General features: G+C 44.0%; 1 protein-coding gene across 1 annotated transcript in view; it reads right to left on the bottom strand.

Moving 5' to 3' along the window:
• Window positions 1-22,332, bottom strand: part of ahr2 (aryl hydrocarbon receptor 2) — a 106,474-nt gene that overhangs the window by 21,009 nt on the left and 63,133 nt on the right. The window contains exons 4-5 of the mRNA XM_062989299.1: window positions 4,559-4,680; window positions 1,792-1,881 (exon numbers count right to left, since the gene is read on the bottom strand). Of these exons, the coding sequence (XP_062845369.1) occupies window positions 1,792-1,881; window positions 4,559-4,680 (212 nt within the window). The remainder of the gene's footprint in view (window positions 1-1,791; window positions 1,882-4,558; window positions 4,681-22,332) is intronic.

The raw sequence follows: 22,332 nt of genomic DNA, 5'->3' as shown, positions 1-22,332 counted from the left end.
CATGAGGTGCCATGTTGAATATCCAGTGGCCAGTATGAGAGAATTGTACCCAAAACACCAAATTTAACAGCCCTGCTCCCCATTTACACCTGGGACCTTGACACATGAAACCAGGGAGGGACAACGACACATTTGGGCACAATTTGGACATGTTCACTGTGGGGTGTACTCACTTATGTTGCCAGCTATTTAGACATTAATGGCTGTGTGTTGAGTTATTTTCAGAAGACAGTAAATCTACACTGCTATACAAGCTGTACACTGACTACTCTAAGTTATATCCAAGTTTCATGTCTATAGTGTTGTTCCATGAAAAGATATAATGAAATATTTGCAGAAATGTGAGGGGTGTACTCACTTTTGTGATACACTGTATATATATATATATATATATATATATATATATACGGTATATATATAAAATATAGGATTTGGGCGAGTTTGACAGAGCATCTCCAAAACTGCAGCTCTTGTGGGGTGTTCCCGGTCTGCAGTGGTCAGTATCTATCAAAAGTGGTCCAAGGAAGGAACGGTGGTAAACCGGCGACAGGGTCATGGCCGGCCAAGGCTCATTGATGCACATGGGGAGCGAAGGTTGTAGCTCAAATTGCTGAAGAAGTTAATGCTGGATCTGATAGAAAGGTGTCCGAATACACAGAGCATCACAGTTTGTTATGTATGCGGCTGCATAGCTGCAGACCAGTCAGGGTGCCCATGCTGACCCCTGCCCACTGCCAAAAGCGCCAACAATGGACACGAGAGCATCGGAACTGTACCACAGAGAATTGGTGGCCTGGTCTGATGGATCACGTGGATGGCCGGGTGCGTGTGATTGCTTACCTGGGGGACACATGGTACCAAGCCGGCGGAGGCAGTGTGATGCTTTGGGCAATGTTGTGATGGGAAACCTTCGATCCTGTCATACATGTGGATGTTACTTTGACACGTACCCAAGCATTGTTGGAGAGCATGTGCACCCTTTTGACGGGTCAGGGCTGTTTTGGCAGCAAAAGGGGGACCAACACAATATTAGGAAGGTGGTGCCTGATCTGTGTGTGTATGTGTATATATATATATAATCTAAATAATACTGAATATAAAACACCACAACATAAAACTAGAGTCAAAATCTAGTTCATGTGTTTTGTGCACTTATATAAACTACCAGTTTGTGAATGTGCAAGCGACACAGTAATCTTGTCCGACTGGATCGCTGTAGTATGTTGTGAGAACATTCTGTGTGTGTGTGTGTGTGTGTGTGTGTGTGTAAACATATATGTTTCAGATAACCTGAAATGACCCTGCTAGCACAACTGTGTATTTAAACTTGAATTCTCTTGTTCTTGCTCTGACTGGTTCTTCATCAGTAATAAATATTTTATCCAAAGCCAAGCAAGCTTGCACTTACATAAACAAATCATATCCCCCCCCCCCCCCACGAGCAGAAAGTGTGACTGTGAAGCAATCACACTTAAAAAAACAAAATGTACTTCCTCAACATGATGCTAAAGCACAGACAGACAGGTTAGCTGCATTTCTCGCTCGCTCGTTCGCTCTCTCACACTCACACACACCCACACGCGAGGGATTTTAACTGGAAATGATCAGTTCTTGTACTTTTCGGTTTAGCCCTGATGTAGCACTTTGGCTTTCGTTTTGTCAGCTTGGTCCTGAAATGACCTCTGGGGACCAAATAAGGTCGTAAGGAAGTGTGCTAGTGATCAGCCTTACCTTATTGCTGCTATATTTGTGTGTGTGTGTGTGTGTGTGTGTGTGTGTGTTTATACTGACCTGATGAAAGCCCAAGTAGTCCTGTATGGTGGGTGATGCGTAAAACACGTAACCATCTGCTGTTACAACCATGACGAAGCCGTTCAGAGCCTGTAAACAGACAACACAAGTAAACATTACCCACATCATCGCATTTAAAGGTTTGTGTAAATGGGTATAGATGTGTATATGTGTAAACAACGATCAGCCATAACATTAAAACCACCTCCTTGTTTCTACACACACTGTCCATTTTATCAGCTCCACTTATCATTTAGAAGACTGTAGTCCATCTGTTTCTGTACATACTTTTTAACCTCCTTTAACCCTGTTCTTCAATGGTCAGGACCTCTACAGGACCACCACAGAGCAGGTATTATTTAGGTGGTGGATCATTCTCAGCACTGCAGTGACACTGACATGGTGGTGGTGTGTTAGTGCAGTGTTTCCCAACCACTGTGCCGCGGCACATAAGTGTGCCGTGAGAAATCATCAGGTGTGCCGTGGAAGATTATCCAATTTGGTACTCTTAAGCGAGCGGCGTGTAGTGACAGGCAGAACAATTACATTCTCTTCCACTAGAGGGCAGTACAACAATACTTTTTGTGACTTTTTGTTTTGGTGGTGTGCCTTGTGATTTTTCTGGGTCAAAAAGGTTGGACAACACTGTGTTAGTGTGTGTTGTGCTGGTATGAGTGGATAAGACAGCAGCGCTGCTGGAGTTTTTAATCACCTCACTGTCACCCCTGGACTGAGAATAGTCCACCAACCAAAAATATCCAGCCAACAGCGCCACGTGGGCAGCGTCCTGTGACCACCGACTCAAACAGCAGCAATAAATGAGCGATCGTCTCTGACGTTACATCTACAAGGTGGACAGACTAGGTAGGAGTGTCTAATAGAGTGGACACTGAGTGGACACAGTACAACACACACTAACACACCACCACCATGTCAGTGTGTGTGACTGCAGTGCTGAGAATGATCCACCACCTAAATAATACCTGGTCTGTGGTGGTCCTGTGGGGTCCTGACCATTAAAGAACAGAGTAAAAGCAGGCTAACAAAGCATGCAGAGAAACAGATGGACTACAGTCAGTAATTGTAGAACTACAAAGTGCTTCTATATGGTAAGTGGAGCTGATAAAATGGACAGTGAGTGTAGAAACAAGGAGGTGGTGTTATGATATATGTAAGGTGAGGACTCAATCGCGGGCACGCCGGCCGGAGGAGAGAGCGGCCGGTTTAGAGTACACAAATAAGGTGACTATCTCCACCGAATGAAAGAGGAGGGGCCGGGCGAGCCCAAGCCAACTGAAATATCTAAATATAAATAAAACCCCAAACGTAACACAACGAGTAGATCGCAGTCCTCCAAAGTGTTTAAACAAAAGAAAGATCCAAAAGGATCTCGTGTGCACTGCACAATAAATTACTTTCACCGCGCTCACGGCAACCCCGCTAGCGAGATTCGAACCGGCGAACTCAGACACACACACGCTATGACGCAACCGAGCGAGCCACAGCGCCGCTGACGTTGCTAGCGCCGGTGGGCAAATTGAAGGGCAAACTAAGGATCGCTTTTATTTGTTCTACTTGTATTAATAATAATGAGAATCTATAGCGATATCAAACTAAGGAGTTATTCTAGGTATAAGAACCCAGGAAATCCTTCGAGCGGATAACAACAAAAAAGGTAATAGATATATATATATATATAGTTATTTTTTGTGATCGTACCCGATCCGGTTAGTTCTCCGCGACTCGGGTTTATATCAAGTTTAGTCTCCCTCGAGACTAGTGGGTCAATATTCGCGTAAGCGAACAGAGGTGCTTAAGCTTTACCAACGCGACACTCAAGGCGGAGCGGGGATGGGTGCTGGTAGCGAACACCGCCGTGGCCAGCCAACACCGAGATCCGCTTGAGCGCTCGGCGCGAGTGCTCCGACCCCGCGGGTCCGGAGCTAGATGCGAGAGATAGCGAGAAAGATGCGTGAGGCGAGCCTCTCCTTCTCAGAGTACTGATCGGAGGAGGAGCCTGTGCGAGCTCGAACCCAAGGCGCGGGGTGGAGCTCGTGAGCACTGCTGGTTCACCAGGCAGCCAAAACAATGGAAAGAGGAAGAGATACGGAGTACGCAATTCTCCTGGTAAAGTTAGGAGAGTGCAAAGGAGTCACACCAAAACCTAATCTTTCCCTGAGTTCCTTTTATTACCTCGGCCCCTGGGCCTACCGCAAACCCTCTATGAGGCCTCGCGTTACCTGTGTCCCTAACCTAACGTGCAAGAGAGCACAAAAGAACAAGGGTGTGACGAGGACACCTGGCTGAGCGCTGCTTTAAATACCAACTCAGCCAGGTGTTCCTCGTCGCTGCTGATTGCCTGAGGGTGCCTTGGGATTTGTAGTTCTTCTCCCCCTGGTCGAACTACGGGCTGTGCGCCCTCTGGTGGCAGCCGGCGGAAGCTCACGGGTTTGGCTCCCTCTGGTGGGCGCAGAGGGAGTTGATCGGCCTCTTTCAGTGCGAGCACTGGGGTTAACTGTGTGAATCGCGGGTCGGCCCCCCCTGGTGGCCGTCTGGGAACCAGACCGACTCCTAACAGGTGGTTTTAATGTTATGGCTGATCAGTGTATAAAACAAGGTACCACGGTATCAGCTATGGATCAGGTTCATTTCAGGGGTGAAGGTACACAGATGTTTCCATAATCAATTAGCTGGAAAATTAAAACCTGTTTAACAAAGGTGGAGTGTGTGTGTGTGTGTGTGTGTGTGTGTGGAGGTGTGAGTATACCTGCAGCAATAACTCTCCCTCAGATATGTTAACTCCATCCAAACTGCTTAACGTCTGCCCGTTTCTTGCCATGGTTCCTGCAGTCCAGCTGTTAGACGTATTCACACTTTTCTTCATTGTGGCTGAACGAGACAAAACAATCAGAGGAAATGATTAATGCACTGAATAAGCACAATAATAAAATCACTAAGTACATCCAGGGCGATTTTTGGGTCAATGGACATTTTAGGGGCATTGGTGGGTCGGCGGGTAATCAGGCTGGGAGTTCTAACCCTACCTCTGGCAAGCCGCCACTATTGATTTCACGAACAAGACCCTAAACTAAACTTAACTAAAGGTTATGTTGGATACAATTAGGACATTTAGTAAAATACAATAAAAGAGAATGAGTGATTATTCAACCCTCTTGAACCTTTATTTAACTGATTAAAGTAAAAAAGATCGAACCTTTAACTTGTTGATTGTATTTTGTAGATACACTGGTACCTTGAAACTCAACATCAATTCGTTCTGAGACTGGCGTTGAGTTTTAAGGTATTGTTTCCCATAAGGATGTATAGGAAACCTGTTAATGCGTTAACGTAAAATAATGGGGTTGTTTTTGACACTTATAGACTGAAAATAACACAAATATAATATAAACACTGAAATAAAAAGTTGATCCTTACAATTGCTCAGAGCCCCGAGCTGTAACACAAGTTTAAAAGTGAAACAGGAGGAAAATCCAGTTAAACACAGATACATGTGGACGCCCTCAGAGTGAACCTGACTGTTATTCCACACAAATGCTAAAATGCTTCGTCTCATATGCACACTCTGATGGCGTTTTACCGCACCGCTCAAGCCCAGCGCTGAACAAACCAGCAGTCGCACACACGTCGAGTTTAAGGGTACAAATTTCTTGACGAAGGACGTCGAGTTTCAACGATTTTGAGTTTAGCGGACGTTGCAGCTATGTCCACAACACGAACACACCCACACACACACACGTAAACACACAGACTGGAACGTAAACAGTGAGACGTCTCGTTCTGGTACTGTCGTCCTTCACCGTCTTCCACAGGTGAAGTCTGTTAATAGAGGGAAAATAAGAAGATGCTGATGATGCCCTGGCCAAATATGCCCCGGGCAAGTCGTAGCCTAGCGGTTAAGGTACTGCACTAGTAATTAGAAGGTCGCTGGTTCAAGCCCCACCACTGCCAGGTTGCCACTGTTGGGTCCTTGAGCAAGGCCCTTAACCCTCAATTGCTCAGACTGTCTACTGTAACAGTAATGTAAGTCAGTTTGGATAAAAGGCGTCTGCTAAATGCCAAAAATGTAAATGTAAATACCAGTGTTTTCGGGATACACCAGCACCGAGATTCTGGAATCCTCGGTTCAAAACTCGGCGTTGCCACCGGTCGGCTGGGCGCCATCTACTGGGCATAAGTGGCAGTGCCTGCAGTAGACACGTTTCTGCTAGGGCGGGATGACCGGACTATGTGGGTGGGGTCTTTAAGCGCTGTGTAAGGACCCTGATTAGCAGATAGAGAGGCGCCTGTGCAGAGTGCATGGGAGAAAAAGGGTTCCGCTATGGGCTGTGCATGGGTCGAAGGAGGGATGCACCTTTACTAAACGAATATGATATTAAGAAGCATAAGGAAACAATAAAGAAGTAAAATGATCAATATCAAAAACAACCCCATTATTTTACATTAGTCTAGAACATATGCAGTTCCACGGGACCATAGAACGCATTAACAGGTTTCCCATTCATCCTTATAGGAAAAAATACCTTAAAACTCAATGCCTTTAAACTTGACACCACTCCCAGAACCGATTGAGATCTTTTCAAGCTGTTTCTACTTCTTTTGATCCACGCGGTCTAATTTTGCTTCCTTTTCCCCCTTCTTTCATCCCAAACTCAGCACAGAAAGGACCCGGACCGCCCCACCTGGGGATCGAACCCAGGACCTTCTTGCTATGAGGCGACAGGTTAGATTCAGGCTACATCACCCACCCTGCCTGTGTGTGTGTGTGTGTGTGTGTGTGTGTGTTAGATGCACACTTTTACTCTTTAGTTTATTCCTCATTTATTACATCAATTATTTTATTTTTTAGCTAAGTGTGTGTGTGTGTGTGTGTGTGTGAGGTAGAGTAGTTCGTTTGGCCAGGATCTCTGTGTGACCGAAAAAGAGCAGTGTTTTGTCTACAGGCTCCTTTTACACAGAGAGATGTGTGTTTGTTCTAATCCACTTTTACATTGTGTGTGTGTGTGTGTGTGTGTGTGTGTGTGTGGTAGGTTTACTCTGCAGTCAGTCATAATGCCTGAGCTATAATTATTCGACACCAAAAACATGACACACACACAGACAAGCAAGTCTCAGCATGCGTGTGTGTTAGTGTGTGTGTGTGTGTGTGTGTGTGTGTGTGTGTGTGTTTTGGAGGGAAAGTTTGGACAGGAATGTAACGCGGTGACTATAATGGATCAGTGTAGGTATTCCTACCACCCCCCTTTCTCAAAAACCCGTCTAAACATTCCCCCATCGTGCTCTTGGGCGCTTTCTAGCCCCTTTGTAGCAGGTCAGCTTTAGTGGAAATAACACGACGTTCTATTATTTACACATGGCGGCTTCACACAGAAATTCGCCGGGCTGAACCCGTTCCCAATTAATGACCCACTTCATGACATAAAACAATCCCACACACACTAGATCCGGTACAACAAGCCCTTCATATGATAAATAAAGCAGCATCATTTTCATTCGTAAGGATGGGAGAACATGCTACCAGAGGAGTGGATACGTTCCAGTCTACCTTAAACCTTCCATCAGCACAGTGTCAGACATCCCAAGTTGCAAAAACTCATTTCAGGGAGGTACCCCCGGACCCGGACCTCGACCCCCCAAGCCAAAAAAAAAAAAAGCTAAAAAACCTCTCGCACACACCAAAGGATTATGGGTGATAACAGAACTTTTAGGAGCTGCTAACTGAGCTACTAAGCTAACTGTTCGCGTCACAAACACATTTATGTGTACTACATAGTGCACTAGATAGTGTGAAAGATAATAGATTTATGTTCCCTACATAGTGCACTAGATTGTATATTAGAAAAGAATTTATGTTCCCTACATAGTGCACTAGATAGTATACTAGATAACAGACTTATGTTTCTTACATAATGCTTTAGATAGTATATCAGATAACGGATTTATGTTCCCTACATAGTGCACTAAATTGTATATCAGATCACGGATTTATGTTCCCTACATAGTGCACTAGATAGTGTTTAAGATATGAATTTATGTTCCCTACATAGTGCACTAGATAGTGTTTAAGATATGAATTTATGTTTCCTACATAGTGCACTAGATAGTGTTTAAGATATGAATTTATGTTCCCTACATAGTGCACTAGATTGTATATCAGATCACGGATTCATGTTCCCTACATAGTGCACTAGATAGTGTTTAAGATATGAATTTATGTTCCCTACATAGTGCACTAGATAGTGTTTAAGATATGAATTTATGTTCCCTACATAGTGCACTAGATTGTATATCAGATCACGGATTCATGTTCCCTACATAGTGCACTAGATAGTGTTTAAGATATGAATTTATGTTCCCTACATAGTGCACTAGAAAGTATAACTAGATGATGATTTGTGTTCCTTACATAGTGCACTAGATAGTGTATTACATAATTAATTATGTTCTCTACATAGTGCACTAGATTGTAGGGCTGGGTATCGCCACTAATTTCCTGGATCGATTCGATTCCGATTCACAAGGTCCCGATTCGATTCAACACATTTAGGCATATTTGAGTTACATTAACAGGTTTAGTTTAAATATGTACAGATGTTCAGAGAACGAATGTGATAATTGTACAAAAAACACTCATTATTAAAAATATTTGTTTTTACATAAATAAGTAATCCACAACAAAAAACAGTAACATTAATTTTTTATTATTATTATTATTTTATATGTCTGACACGCTACAACAGTGTATATGTAATGTAAACATACACCTGGCTGTTGAACAGCTTATGCCAAGTTCACACTACACGACACTCTGATTTGCCGGGTCGCTGTACAGTTCACACTGCACGACTGATGGGTGATGGGGGGGGTTTCACATCTACACCATCTATCACCAGGAGGAATCTCAGATGAGTCTCTCTGGTCTCCCAAACTACGTTTTGTCACAAAAACACATGTGAGAAGTGACGAGGGGTTTAATGAAACCACGTCCTAAAATACACTCCAACAAGTAGCGAGCGATCAAAGTTTGTGCGCTGATGAGCAGCGGAATATCAAAGAGAAAAAAATAAAGGAATCTGAGTGGATTTGGCAACACGACCAACAGGGATTGTTCTGAAGTTGGAGGTTAATAAAGCAATAAGCCACGAGAGGCCGTGCATTACTGTGATTTTAGCACGGGGATGACGTTTTTGGCACGACGCGAAGCGGAGTGCCTAAAACTTCTTTCCCCGTGCTAAAATCATAGCAGTAACGCACGGTCTCGAGTGGCTTATTGCTTTTATAAAACGGCGGTCAACATAAAATATAATAAATACAACAATGTTTAATTCATAAATTTATTTATTGTGTATAAACTTACAATAAAGCGTTCTTCCGCGACGCAAAATAGTTCGATTAACAGTGTTGCTAGGCAACATGAGGGCGAAAATAACATTAATTTTTTCTATTCAGTGGCGTATTAATATGGAATGATGTGAGGTGGTCATAGGTGTGCTTTTATCGGGGATTTTACAACGGCTTCGAACGCGGCTCAGCCAATCAGATTTTAGGACCGGAACTATCCGTTTTATAAAGTGAATTAGATAACGCATTCATGTTCACTACATAGTGCACTAGATAGTGTATTAGATAACGCATTCATGTTCACTACATAGTGCACTAGATAGTATAACTAGATGATGATTTGTGTTCCTTACATAGTGCACTAGATAGTGTATTACATAATTAATTATGTTCCCTACATAGTGCACTAAATTGTATATCAGATAACGGATTTATGTTCCCTACATAGTGCACTAGACAGTACATTAGACAATTGATTTATGTTCCCTACACAGTGCGCTAGATTGTATATCAGATCACGGATTAAATACGCGATCAGGGAATAAAGTCTGTGTCGCCTGCGTGTGTGTGTGTGTGTGTGTGTGTGTGTGTGTGTGTCGCTCTTGGCCGCTCGTTCTAGATTCCGGGAGATTCTATCTGACTTGGGGGGCATCAGGGAGCCGCTATGTATATGCGGGAGACTCCCGGAACTTCCGGGACACTTGGGACGTCTGCAGTGTTCCAATCAGTACTGACATCCTTCTATAACTACTATAAACATACAAAACAACTGGTGCTCGGTGGGCGGGGCGGTCTATTACACTAACCCACCTCCACTGAGATTCGAACCCGATCGGCTGTCCGAGCGTCCAGACAGACAGGTAGTCATTCACTACTGTAGGAGGAAACCGGAGCTCCCAGAGGAAACCCACACAGACACAGGGAGAACATGCAAACTCCACACAGAAAGGACCCGAACCGCCCCACCTGGAAATCGAACCCAGGACCTTCTTACTGTGAGGCGACAGTGCACTTCCGGTGACCTGGGGCGCAACTGAACACCTACTAGGTGCGGATACACGCTAAAAAACACTCTACCCTGTGTGTATTCATCCACCACTTGTGTTAAATCGCAATCAGACAGTAGGTGTCGCTGTTGCACATCCTTATGAGATCTGAGTCTCTAATCTGACTGAAATGAGGATTATGTTTATAACTGGCGACCCCACTGATGTTCTGTGTGTTTGCATGAAGTGCAATTTATTTATTTATTTATAATTTATTAGGATTATAAAACAGACTTTGCTTACGTTCATGTAGGAGGAAACCGGAGCGCCCGGAGGAAACCCACACAAACAATTTTACATTTACATTTTCGGCACTTACAGTCTGAGCAATTGAGGGTTAAGGGCCTTGCTCAAGGGCCTAACAGTGGCAACCTGGCAGTAGTGGGGTTTGAACCAGCAACCTTCTGATTACTAGTCCAGTACCTTAACCTTAACCGCTTGGTTGGAGCGGCGGTCTATTACACTAACCCACCACCACTGAGATTCGAACCCGATCGGCTGTGCGGGCGTCCAGGCAGACAGGTAGTCATTCATTACTGTAGGAGGAAACCGGAACTCCCGGAGGAAACCCACACAGACACGAGGAGAACATGCAAACTCCACACAGAGAGGACCCGGACCGCTCCATCTGGGGATCGAACCCAGGACCTTCTTACTGTGAAGTGACAGCGCTACCCACCGAGCCACCGTGCCGCCCCGTCTCTCCGTTCGACCGTGTGTCACGTCTCAGTACGTTGCCAGTTCTTGCAGAAAAGGAACGTTTTCGACATTCTGGGTCGGTCTATCCTGCATCGTCCTTAGTTATACCCGTTTTATACCTCTTCGCTCTATTTTTGGCCTTCTTTCTCAAACTCTCTCACCCCTTCGGTCCATTCTTGTCAACTCATGTCATATGTTCTACTTTTACTTTTTTCATTCCTTTCCCTTTTACTCCATTATTACTTTCTCTCTTACACACACACACACACACACACACACACACTCTCTGTCTCTCGCTGTCTCTTGCTGGCAGCAGTAACAGCAGTAATCAGTAATGGAGCAGTGGTGAGTGACAGATCTTGGCGAACGCAGCATGGAAGTACTGCTGCTGCCAGAGCGATCGCGTGTAAAGAGTTTATTTAGGGAGTGAGTGTGAGTGAGTGTGTGTGAGAGAGAGAGAGAGAGAGAGAGTGTGTAACTGAGAAAAAGGTGAAAAAGATCGAAAAAAGAAAGTGTGTGTGTGTGTGTGTGTGTGTGATAAAGGGAGGAGTGGGAGTGTTTATGTGAGATAGGGAGAAATACAGAAAAATAAGTGTGTGTGTGTGTATGTGAGAGAGAGAGAGAGAGAGAGAGAGAGAGAGAGAGAGGGTGTGTATGTGTGTGTGTGTGTGAGTGAGTAAGAAAGAAAGTGTGTGTGTGTATGTGTGTATAATGACATGTACTCTGAAAGATAAGTCAACAGTCGTTCAAAGAGTTGCAGGATGACCTGAAGGCAGCAGGAACAACATTATGTAAACAGAAAAGCAATGAGCTCTCGACATTTCGAACGGTTCGAATCTCAGCTCTGCTACCGGGAGGCTGGGCGGCTACATGGACAACGATTGGCTAGTTGTTGTTAATACAGGGTGGGAAGCCGGATAGGGACCTCATAACTGATGCAATTAGGACCTCTGCTGACAAGTCGAGGGATGATGCTGATCAGGGTGTGGCTCTCCGTACACAGAGCTGATCGGCATATGAACTCGCCTCGTGCAGGTGAAAACATGCAGTCGGCTACTGCACACGTGTCGGAGGGGGCGTGTCAGTCTCGCTCTCCTCAATCAGGAGTGGAGATCAGCATCAGTAGAGAGAAAGCGCAATGCAATCGGGTGATTGGATACGACTAGATTGGGAGGAAAATTGGGGGAAAAAAATCTAGTGAGATGTCTTGCTGCCTACTGCCTACCAGGGCAGCTGCCCAGGCAGATTATTTAGACACACTACTATAGCAGTTTTTAACCTGAACAGGGTGCAAACCCATCGCAGACTCTGCCCACCCTCCTCCGACTTAGCTCATCATGTCTGTGCAGATGCCAGGCAAGCCTGCATGGTGGTAGTACGATAGACCGCAGAGCCACCTGAGCACCCACATTACATATATGCTTTAATAAATGATGTTAGAAGCTGAATAAACAACCCAGCACTAGGAAGCTGGTAAAGTGGGTACGGTTTGGCAACAGAGATCCTGGGAATCTGGTCCCTGTCTTTGGGGGGTTTGGCCCTAGGTGTGTGTGTGTGTGTGTGTGTGTGTCTGTTATCGTTTGATTGATTGGTGGCTGCCTTATGTATTAATGCCTTGTGCCCTGTTTTTTTCTGGGTGGTGCTGGACCCACCACAAGCCTGATCAGGATGTAGTGGTGAATTATAATACATAAAAAATGTGCAGAAGGTGGATCGGCTGCTCTAAATTGGCCCTAGGTGTGTGTGGGTGTGTCCGTTATCGTGTGTATTAACGCCTTGTGCTCTGTTTCTTCTGGGTGGCACTGGACCCACCACAAGCCTGATCAGGATATAGTGGTGAATTAATATAAATTAAAAAAAAAAAGAGGTTGGAAACATAGCTGGTAAACTATTGAGTATATGATGCAGCACTAGGCAGCTGGTAAAGCGGGTACAATCTGGCAACCGAGATCCTGTGAATCTGGGTTTGATCCTCACCTCTGATCAGTGTATTTGAGGGGTTTGTCCATTTGGGTTTCCTCTCATACCCCTTTTCCACCAAAAAAAAACCATGGTTCTTGAACCGGTTCTGTTCGGGTTTCTCTGAACCTTGGTGTTCTGTAGAGAACCGACGCGCATTTCCACCAGTTTTTGAGAACCAAGCAGCGTCATCAGCGGTGGGCGTTACTTAACGAAAGTTAAGGGTAGTAACATGATGGCGGAGCGTGTAGGTTATGTGCGAGCGAGCATTTGTGCTGCTGTTACAGATGTTCGTTTTTATGTAAAAAGCATCGATCTAACAATCGGTGATAAGATCTCAATAACAATCGGTGTTTGTCTCAGTTGTTGTTTTCTTTAGTTTATTGACGTGAGAAGCGTTTTGCGCTTCGGTTTCACCGCGACTCTCGGCGCAAATGGCCGATTTGCTCGGCGCTCGACTCGAGCGGTGAAACATCACTAAGGTTCCACGACGCGAACATCCATCTGTGTGAAATAACCATCAAATCTACTCTAAAATACAACATGGATCTGTGTTTAGCTGGATTTACACGTGTGGTGCTTATGCAGCTCGAGGAGTTGAAAAAGTTTCACGCTTTATTTTTTTACGTTAAGCGTTTTTCGTTCTGTCCGGGTCACTTTTATCAGGTAATATCACACAATTCACCTTTAAAAAGGCGCTTTAAAAGATAAAAATGCAGCAATAAGCTCCATACGAGACCCTAGCTGACGCCATTGTTGCTGTCGCTATGCTGTACAACATGACACGCCCACAGGTGACGTCACGGTTCGGGCTGAAAAGCCAAGTATTCTGTGGTGCCAGATTGGCCCGCTAGTTCGCTGTCTGGAACCTTTTTTTTCTGGTGGAAATACGCGGAACCGGTTCAAAGTCAAGTTCGGGAACCGGAAAAGGGGTGCCGCGTCGGTGGAAAAGGGGTAACAGGTACTCCCTCTAGGTTCTCACCACCTCCCCAGAAGGTGCAGAAGGTGGATCGGCTGCTTTTAATTGGACCCTAATTGTGTATAAGTGTATGAGGGCAGTGGTGTATAGTAACGAAGTAATAATACTTCGTTACTGTACTTAAGTAGTTTTTTGAAGTACTTGTACTTTACTGGAGTATAAAAATTTTCGGCAACTTTCACTTTTACTCCACTACATCTTCTAAAGAAATTGTGTACTTTTACTCCGTTACATTCGCTGTATGTAGATTCGTTACTCGTTACTACAGAATGAAAGTTAAATGATGTGAGATGTGTGACGGACTGCACGCTGGTTTGGTGAATCTGCGCTTGTAAGTTAGACGGTGGTTAATGCGCATGTGCAAACGTTCTCTAAAAGCTATCGGAGTTTTCTAAAAGTGCGTCGTTCACCCAAAGACACGCAAACATGGAGATTTCAGAAGCTCCCCGTCCAACACACTGATGTAAGTTAACAATGATTAACAAAGTAAAGCTGCAGCATCAGCGTTTTATTCATATTATTAGCATTAACATTGTTCAGATATCTACCTACCATTTTTACCGATTACATTCGAACCACAAGTAAAACGTTTCACTAAATTTGTTTGGAATTCATTGACTGCAAAACTCATGAAGACACGTCCATTATTTTTAAAAACTCACCTACGGACAAATATTTCCTCAGATAACTTCTGTATTAGACCAGTAGAGGAAACATTCATGGTGCTGAGGAACATGCAGCACGTCTTTAACCCTTTAATGATCTCAACAAGAACTCAACTTATCCAACTTATTATTCATGATTTTTCAGCTGTTGGCTTCAAATTAGAAATGGTGTTTTCTTAAAGTAAGAATACCAATATTTTTTTAGTTTAACACATGCCATTCAGTGAGTAGATACGGCCCCAAAGAATATTATTTAAATACTGCTTTTTACTTACTTTTTACTTACTTATTTTACTCAAATATTTTGATTTAAATTAATGGTTGAACAGATCATTAAAGGGATAAAAGTGCCACACGTTTTGTTAAACTCTCCTGAGTTTTGCTTTAAATTAATTATGCCAAAATAATTTTTTTGTTATTGGAATATACTGTAGTACCCAAATAAAAAAATGGGACAGTATAGAAAATGCAAATAAAATAGATGCAGTTTTTCTTACATTTACATCGACTCACATTCTAAAAACGTTGGAACAGGAATATTTAGGGCTAGTAATAAGTTAAAAAAAACAACAAAATAATGTCATGATTTCAAACAGGTGATGTCACAGTTGATTATGATCATGAATTTGCACAAATCATGTTCAGATGAAAGGAAGAAAACAGGTTAATTGTTAAGGTGGTTTACAGGCTTAAAAGAACAATCTTTATATTTAAAATGAGCGCTTCCATTTATACTAACAGCATTTACTTTTACTTCTACTTTTAATACTTAAGTACATTTAATATCAAATTACTTTTGATACTTAAGTACATTAAACATCAGATACTTTTAGACTTTGACTTAAGTAATATTGTAAAAGGTGACTTTTACTTCTATCAAAGTAAATTTCTGGTAAGATACTTGTACTTTTACTCAAGTACGGCCTTCCGGTACTTTATACATCACTGTATGAGGGTGGCTGCCTTATGTATTAATGCCTTGTGCCCTGTTTTTTTTGGGTGGCACTGGACCCACCACAAGCCTGACCAGGATATAGTGGCAAATTGAAATGAATAAATAAATGAGGTTGGAAACATAGCTGGTCTGATTCCATTCAGAAAGCCACATAAAACAAATTTGAGTGTGTGTGTGTGTGTGTGTGTGTGTGTTTTGCTTTGGAGACTTGTGGAACTTGATTCTAGCTCAGATCAAGCAAGGAAGTGAGTTGTTTACATAAGGCCTACACACACACACACACACACACACACACACACACACACACACACACACTACATATATATAGACTATCCACCTCTCGTTTCACTTTCCCCCACCCTTTTATTCTACTGCTAGTTTTAAGTCTTGTATTGCTTTGTGTGTGTGTGTGTGTGTGTGTGTGTGTGTGTGTGTGTGTATGTTCGAGCTTCAGCCTCGCGTGAGGAGAAAGCGTGCGAACTTTCAACCCTGGCAGTCGACGCCGGAGTTTTGGGAAGGAGAAAACCAGAGTTAGTGAGGGAGTAAAAGAGAGCAAACAAGGGAGAGAAAGCGAAAGACTAGGAAAAAGAGAGAGAGAGAAGGAGAGAGAGAGAGGAAGGATGATGGAGGGGTGAGAGGGAAAAGAGGAGGAGTGTTTGGTTTCAGGGAGAGCTAGAGCTGGGTAATTAAGATCAGCAGGGAATGAAGAAGGGAACAGCCAAACAGAAAAACAGGGGCTGTGAGAGAGCGAGAGAGAGAGTCCAAAATCTAGAAGAGGAATGCCTTATATACATTTTAGTCATATATACATATACACAGGTACAGTACAACGCAGAGTGCAGGGTCAGAGGGTTAAGGGCCTTGCTCAAGGGCCCAACAGTGGCAGCATGGCAGAGCTCGAACTCTCAAGTTTTCGATCGACAGCCCGAAGCTCTACCCACTAGGCTACTCCTTTAAAATCAGCACATGAAAGCTTGACCAGAGCTGGTTGCTGATTACACAGACAAATCAAAGGTGATGTAAAGCTTGCTTGGTTGTGAACAGTCTCACAAAAGAAATGGAAGTGAGCTTTTGGCTGTCAGCCAGCCGAGTGCCCACACAGACATTACTGGCTATGTCTCTGTCCTGTCCGGGGTGTGTTCCCGCCTTGCACCCAATGATTGTGGATGTAGTCAGACCCACCACGACCCTGACCAGGATAAAGCGGTTGATGAAAATGAAATGAAAATACACGGCATACTATTACGTTATTACATTATCATTATTATTATGTATCATTAACATTAGCATTATTACATTATTATTATTATTATTATCATTGTTATTATTATTATTATTAGTGTTATGGCATTATTAAATTATTATTGTTATTATTACATTATTATTATTATTATTATCATTGTTATTATTATTATTATTAGTGTTATGGCATTATTAAATTATTATTGTTATTATTACATTATTATTATGTATCATTAACATTAGCATTATTACATTATTATTATTATTATTATCATTGTTATTATTATTATTATTAGTGTTATGGCATTATTAAATTATTATTGTTATTATTACATTATTATTATGTATCATTAACATAAGTATTATTACATTATTATTATTTGTTTTATTATTACATTATTATTATGTATTATTATTATTATTTCATTAATATTATCATTAATATTATCACATTAATATTACTATTGTTATGTATTATTATTTCATTATTATTATTATTAGTATTATTACATTAATATTACTATTATTATGTATTATTATTATTTATTATTTCATTATTATTATTAGTATTATATTATTATTATTTTTATGTATTATATTATTATTATTATTATTATGTATCATATTATTATTACTACTTATTTTTTCATTATTATTATCATTAACATTATTACATTATTATTATTTTGTATTATATTATTATTATTATATTATTATTATTATGTATTATATTATTATTATTATTATGTATTATATTATTATTATTATTATTACTATGTATTTTTTCATTATTATTATCATTAACATTATTACATTATTATTATCATGTATTATTATAATTAGTATTTGTTATGATGTGGGGAGGAAGGACCCAAGGATGCGGAGGTTTAACTAAAAAAGGGTTTTATTTACAAAATCATAAACATAATATACATAAAATAAAAGGAATAACAATAACAAAAAACACTTCGGGGAATCCCGAAGGCAGCCGGACGTCGGGGGCTGAAAAGGAACAAAAAAAAGCATACAAAAGAAAAGGGGAAGCGCGAGGCGCGAACCCAGGACTCCTGCCTCCCGACCGGGAGCTTTAACAGCCTGCCACAGCGGCGCTAGTGGCAGACTCGCTCCCGGCGCTATTGAAGCAAAGAGTGGGTTCGCGAGATGGACCACCTCGCGCTGTTGGCCGAAGAAGGGGGGGTAACACCGACAATAGCTGCGTGGCATGGCGCTTTCCAGCAACTAATGCTGGCTAGAGCCATGCCAGCTACCGGGTGTGATCGATTTGCGGGTTTCAAAAGTTAATGGCAAAGGCGCTGTCACCAGCCAGGGTGGCTGGGAAGTGGCCATTTGCTCCTGCGCTCCAGAGGGCGGAACGTGACGCTGTCACCAGCGGTAGCTGGGAGGGGGTCACGTTCCTCTGGGCGCAGTCATGGGGTCTCTAGGTGGCGGCGGCACGGCGGCTCGACGGCAGCGGCCCGACGGCGACCTGAGAGCGGCAACCAGGCGGCGGCGGCGGCACGACAGCTGCGGCACTATGGCGGCAGCTTGGCGGCGGCGGCGGCGTGGTGGCGCCCACTAGCGGTGGCCCGGCGGCAGCGGCACGGCGGCGGCGGCACAGTGCGGCGGCACAACCTAAAGATAAAAAAAACAATAAACATAAAAGGACACCGCAGTGTCAAACAAACTCAAAGAAAGAAAAAAGAATCAGCCAACAAGAGCAGAAGGTGCGACGGCTACAGCTCTGCACCTATGCCTTAAATAAGGGAAGGCACAGGTGTAGCCCATTCGCCCTAACGAGCTGGCCAGGTACTTAAAGGCACAGCTCGTTTCTGCTCTGTAAGGCCTGTGGCGTCAGGGAGAGATGGTACATTCCCCTGATGCCACAGAGCCTAACAGTATTATGACATTATTACATTATTAGTGGGGACAGTGGTAGCCTAGTGGGTAGAGCTTTGGGCTATCAACTGAAAGGTTGAGAGTTCGAATCCCAGCTCTGTCATGCACCATTGCTGGGCCCTTAAGCAAGGCCCTTAACCCTCTCTGCTCCAGGGGCTTTCAAACAAGCTATATGTACAGTATATATGACAAATAATACATCTGTAATTCCACACACACACAGATTCAGGACGTCTGTGTGGGGGTTTGTGGAGGTTTTTGTGCGTGGGTGTGGTCCCGGTTGAGGATCGTGCTGTCTGCTATCGTAGCCAAGCATACAGTGGTCAAGATCCGGACGCCAGTCGCTCACACACGCGCGCGGCGGCGCGTACAGAAGCCCGGCCACAGTTTGAATATGTAAAAGTGCTTCTGATTATAATGGATTAAGCAAACAGATGCTTATGCAAAGCAGACAGCCTGTTAAGTACACACAGTACAGTGAAGCAGATTCATTACTGTACACACACACACACACACACATTTCATTAACACCGAACACTATTACTTATTCAGTCTCTGAGTGGAGCTCGGTGTGCAGAATTCCTGAGCGGGCCACAGTGAGCCCGGTGTTTCAGCGTAACTCTTGGCTAACCCGTCTCCAATTTGCGCTCATCAACGTAATCACGCTGCCGTTCGTGGCGTAATGATTCCCACACGGTGCGTCTCTGCGTGTTTCCCGCTCGGATGGGGATAACGAGCCCCGATCGGGGGATCACAGGACGTCCAGAGGACTCTCCGAAAACCCGGCAACAAACAACATCAGGGTGATTAGCTCAGAGGCTAATCAAAGGCACATGGTAGGGCACCGCAAATCAGGAGCAGCTCAATAGAGTCTGTGTGTGTGTGTGTGTGTGTGTGTGTGTGTGTGTGTGTTCACAACAGAAAGTAAAACAGGGAGATCATACAAGCACGATGTTGATTTGTTTAAAATAACGACCCTTGGAAGAGAGCTGTCCTTATGCTTCTTCGCAAATGCACTATATAGTCAAAAATATTGGGACACCCCTTCTAATTGCTAACAGGTCTCTCTCACTCACTCACTTTCTTAACCGCTTATGCAGTCAGGGTCCCGGGGTGGGGGTGCTGGAGCCTATCCCAGCTTTTCAATGGGCGCAAGGCACACAGTAACACCCTGGACGGGGCGCCAGTCCGTCGCAGGGCAGACGCACACACACACACATACACACACACACCCATTCACCTATAGGGCAATTTAGTGTCTCCAATTAACCTGACTGCATGTTTTTGGACTGTTGGAGGAAACCGGAGCTCCCGGAGGAAACCCACCCCACGCAGACACGTGGAGAACATGCAAACTCCGCACAGAAAGGACCCACACTGCCCCGCCTGGGGATCGAACCCAGGACCTTCTTGCTGTGAGGTGACACTGCTACCCGCCGAGCCACCGCGCCGCCCCTGCTAACAGGTCTAATAAATCAATGATATAAAAGTAACGGTATGCTTCCAACTGTGCAGCAACAGTTTAGGGAAGGCCCGTTCCTGCTCCAGCATGACTGTACCCCTCTGCACAAAGCAAAGCTCTATAAAGACATGAAGAAAAGCTCGGTGCTTGGTTCAAATAAGCTCCAGTGACCTGCCCAGATCGCTGACCTCAACTCCAATGAATAGGCTTTCTCGACCAACATCAGTGCCCAGTCACACATAAGCTGCCATCTTTTGACTAGATAGGCACAAATTCCAACAGACATGCTTCAAAGGTCTATGGGAAGCCTTCTCACAAAAATATCACACAGCGTTCGCTCTGTTTTAAAAAGCTCATGATCCGCAGCGGGATACTCCGCTAGCACACCAGCGCCGAGATTCTGAACTCCTCGGTTCGAAACTCGGCGTTGCCACCGGTCGGCTGGGCGCCATCTAGCGGGCATAACTGGCTGTGCCTGCAGCAGACACTAACTGGCTCCCGTGTCTGCTAGAGCGGTGTTTCCCAACCACTGTGCCGCGGCACATCAGTGTGCCGTGAGAGATCGTCAGGCGTGCCGCGGAAGATCATCCAAGTTCACCTGATCGGTACTGCGGCGTGTAGTGACAGGCAGAACAATTACATTCTCTTCCACTAGAGGGCAGTACACCTTCTCGGTGGTGTGCCTCGTGATTCTTCTAATGTGAAATATGTGCCGTGGTTCAAAGAGGTTGGGAAACACGGTGCTGGGGGGCGGGATGACCGGACTACGTGGGTGGGGTCTTCGATAGCCATGCAGGGACCCCGATCAGCGGATAAGAGGCCGCTGGGGGTCCGTTAGAACTGCGCACGTGTCGGAGGAGGCGTGAGCGGCAACATACCCTCCTCGAACGCAGTCGGGGATCGCCAGCAGCGGAAGACAGATTGACTATGCATAAATAAACAGAAAAAAAAGCATTTGGTTAAGTGTCCAAATACTTTTGATCCTGTAGTGAAGATAAGGTAAGTAAACTGCCTTTAACCGTGTATTCCCAATACCATACATTTATGGCATTTAGCAGACGCTTTTATCAAAAGCCACTGACGTTTGTGGCCGAATACGACACAATGCAAGCATTTAAACCTTAAGGGCCTTGCTCAGGGGCCCAACTTCATGGTGGTGGAGCTTAAACCAGGGACCTTCTGATAACTAGTCTATTACCTTAAGCACTGAGTTATCACTGCCCTGGTGAAATATAATGGTAAAATGACAGAAGTGAGTTTCAGTATCTGCTGTGTGTGTGTGTGTGTGTGTGTGTGTGTGTGTGTGTGTCAAAAAGACTGCTTCCTAAACCTCAGCAGACATTCAAATGCCGTCTGCTTTAAATAAGCTTGGCTATGCAAATGCACGGCTAAGAGGTGAGTGGAACTGAGGGAGACGGTGAGAACAAGCAGGACGGTCACAGTGTGATGGGGAGAGGAAGACGTAAGGCACCGACCACGCCCCTCCCCCCTTGCCACCATAACAGAGGAAGTGTGTGTGGCTCTGTTTTTAGAAGCTATAATCATCAGACTGAAGCCAAAAAACTGAAAAAGACAGAGAGAGAGAGAGAGAGAGAGAGAGAGAGAGAAAAGAGATGTTGTCCATTTTATCAGCTCCACTTACCATATAGGAGCACTTTGTAGTTCTACAATTACTGACTGTTGTCCATCTATTTCTCTACATACTTTTTTTTAGCCTGCTGTAGCCTGTTCTTCAATGGTCAGGACCCCCACAGGACCACTACAGAGCAGGTATTATTTAGGTGGTGGATCATTCTGTTGTGCTGGTATGAGTGGATCAGACACAGCAATGCTGCTGGAGTTTTTAAATACCTTGTCCACTCACGGTCCACTCTATTAGACACTCCTACCTGGTTGGTCATCTTCTAGACCTTCATCAGTGGTCACAGGACGCTGCCTATGGGGCGCTGTTGGCTGGATATTTTTGGTTGGTGGACTATTCTCAGTCCAGCAGTGACAGTGAGGTGTTTAAAAACTCCAGCACAACACACACTAACACACCACCACCATCAGTGGTCAGTGTCACGGCAGTGCTGAGAATGACGCACCACCCAAATAATACCTGCTCTGTAGTGGTCCTGTGGGAATCCTGACCATTGAAGAACAGCATGAAAGGGGGCTAAAAAAGTATGCAGAGAAACAGATGGACTACAGTCAGTAATTGTAGAACTACAATGTGCTCCTATGTGGTAAGTGGAGCAGTGTAGAAACAAGGAGGTGGTTTTAATGTTATGTCTATA

Source organism: Trichomycterus rosablanca, chromosome 27, assembly GCF_030014385.1.
Source record: "Trichomycterus rosablanca isolate fTriRos1 chromosome 27, fTriRos1.hap1, whole genome shotgun sequence".
Classification (NCBI taxonomy): domain Eukaryota; kingdom Metazoa; phylum Chordata; class Actinopteri; order Siluriformes; family Trichomycteridae; genus Trichomycterus; species Trichomycterus rosablanca.
This window is presented reverse-complemented; position numbering and strand designations above follow the sequence as displayed.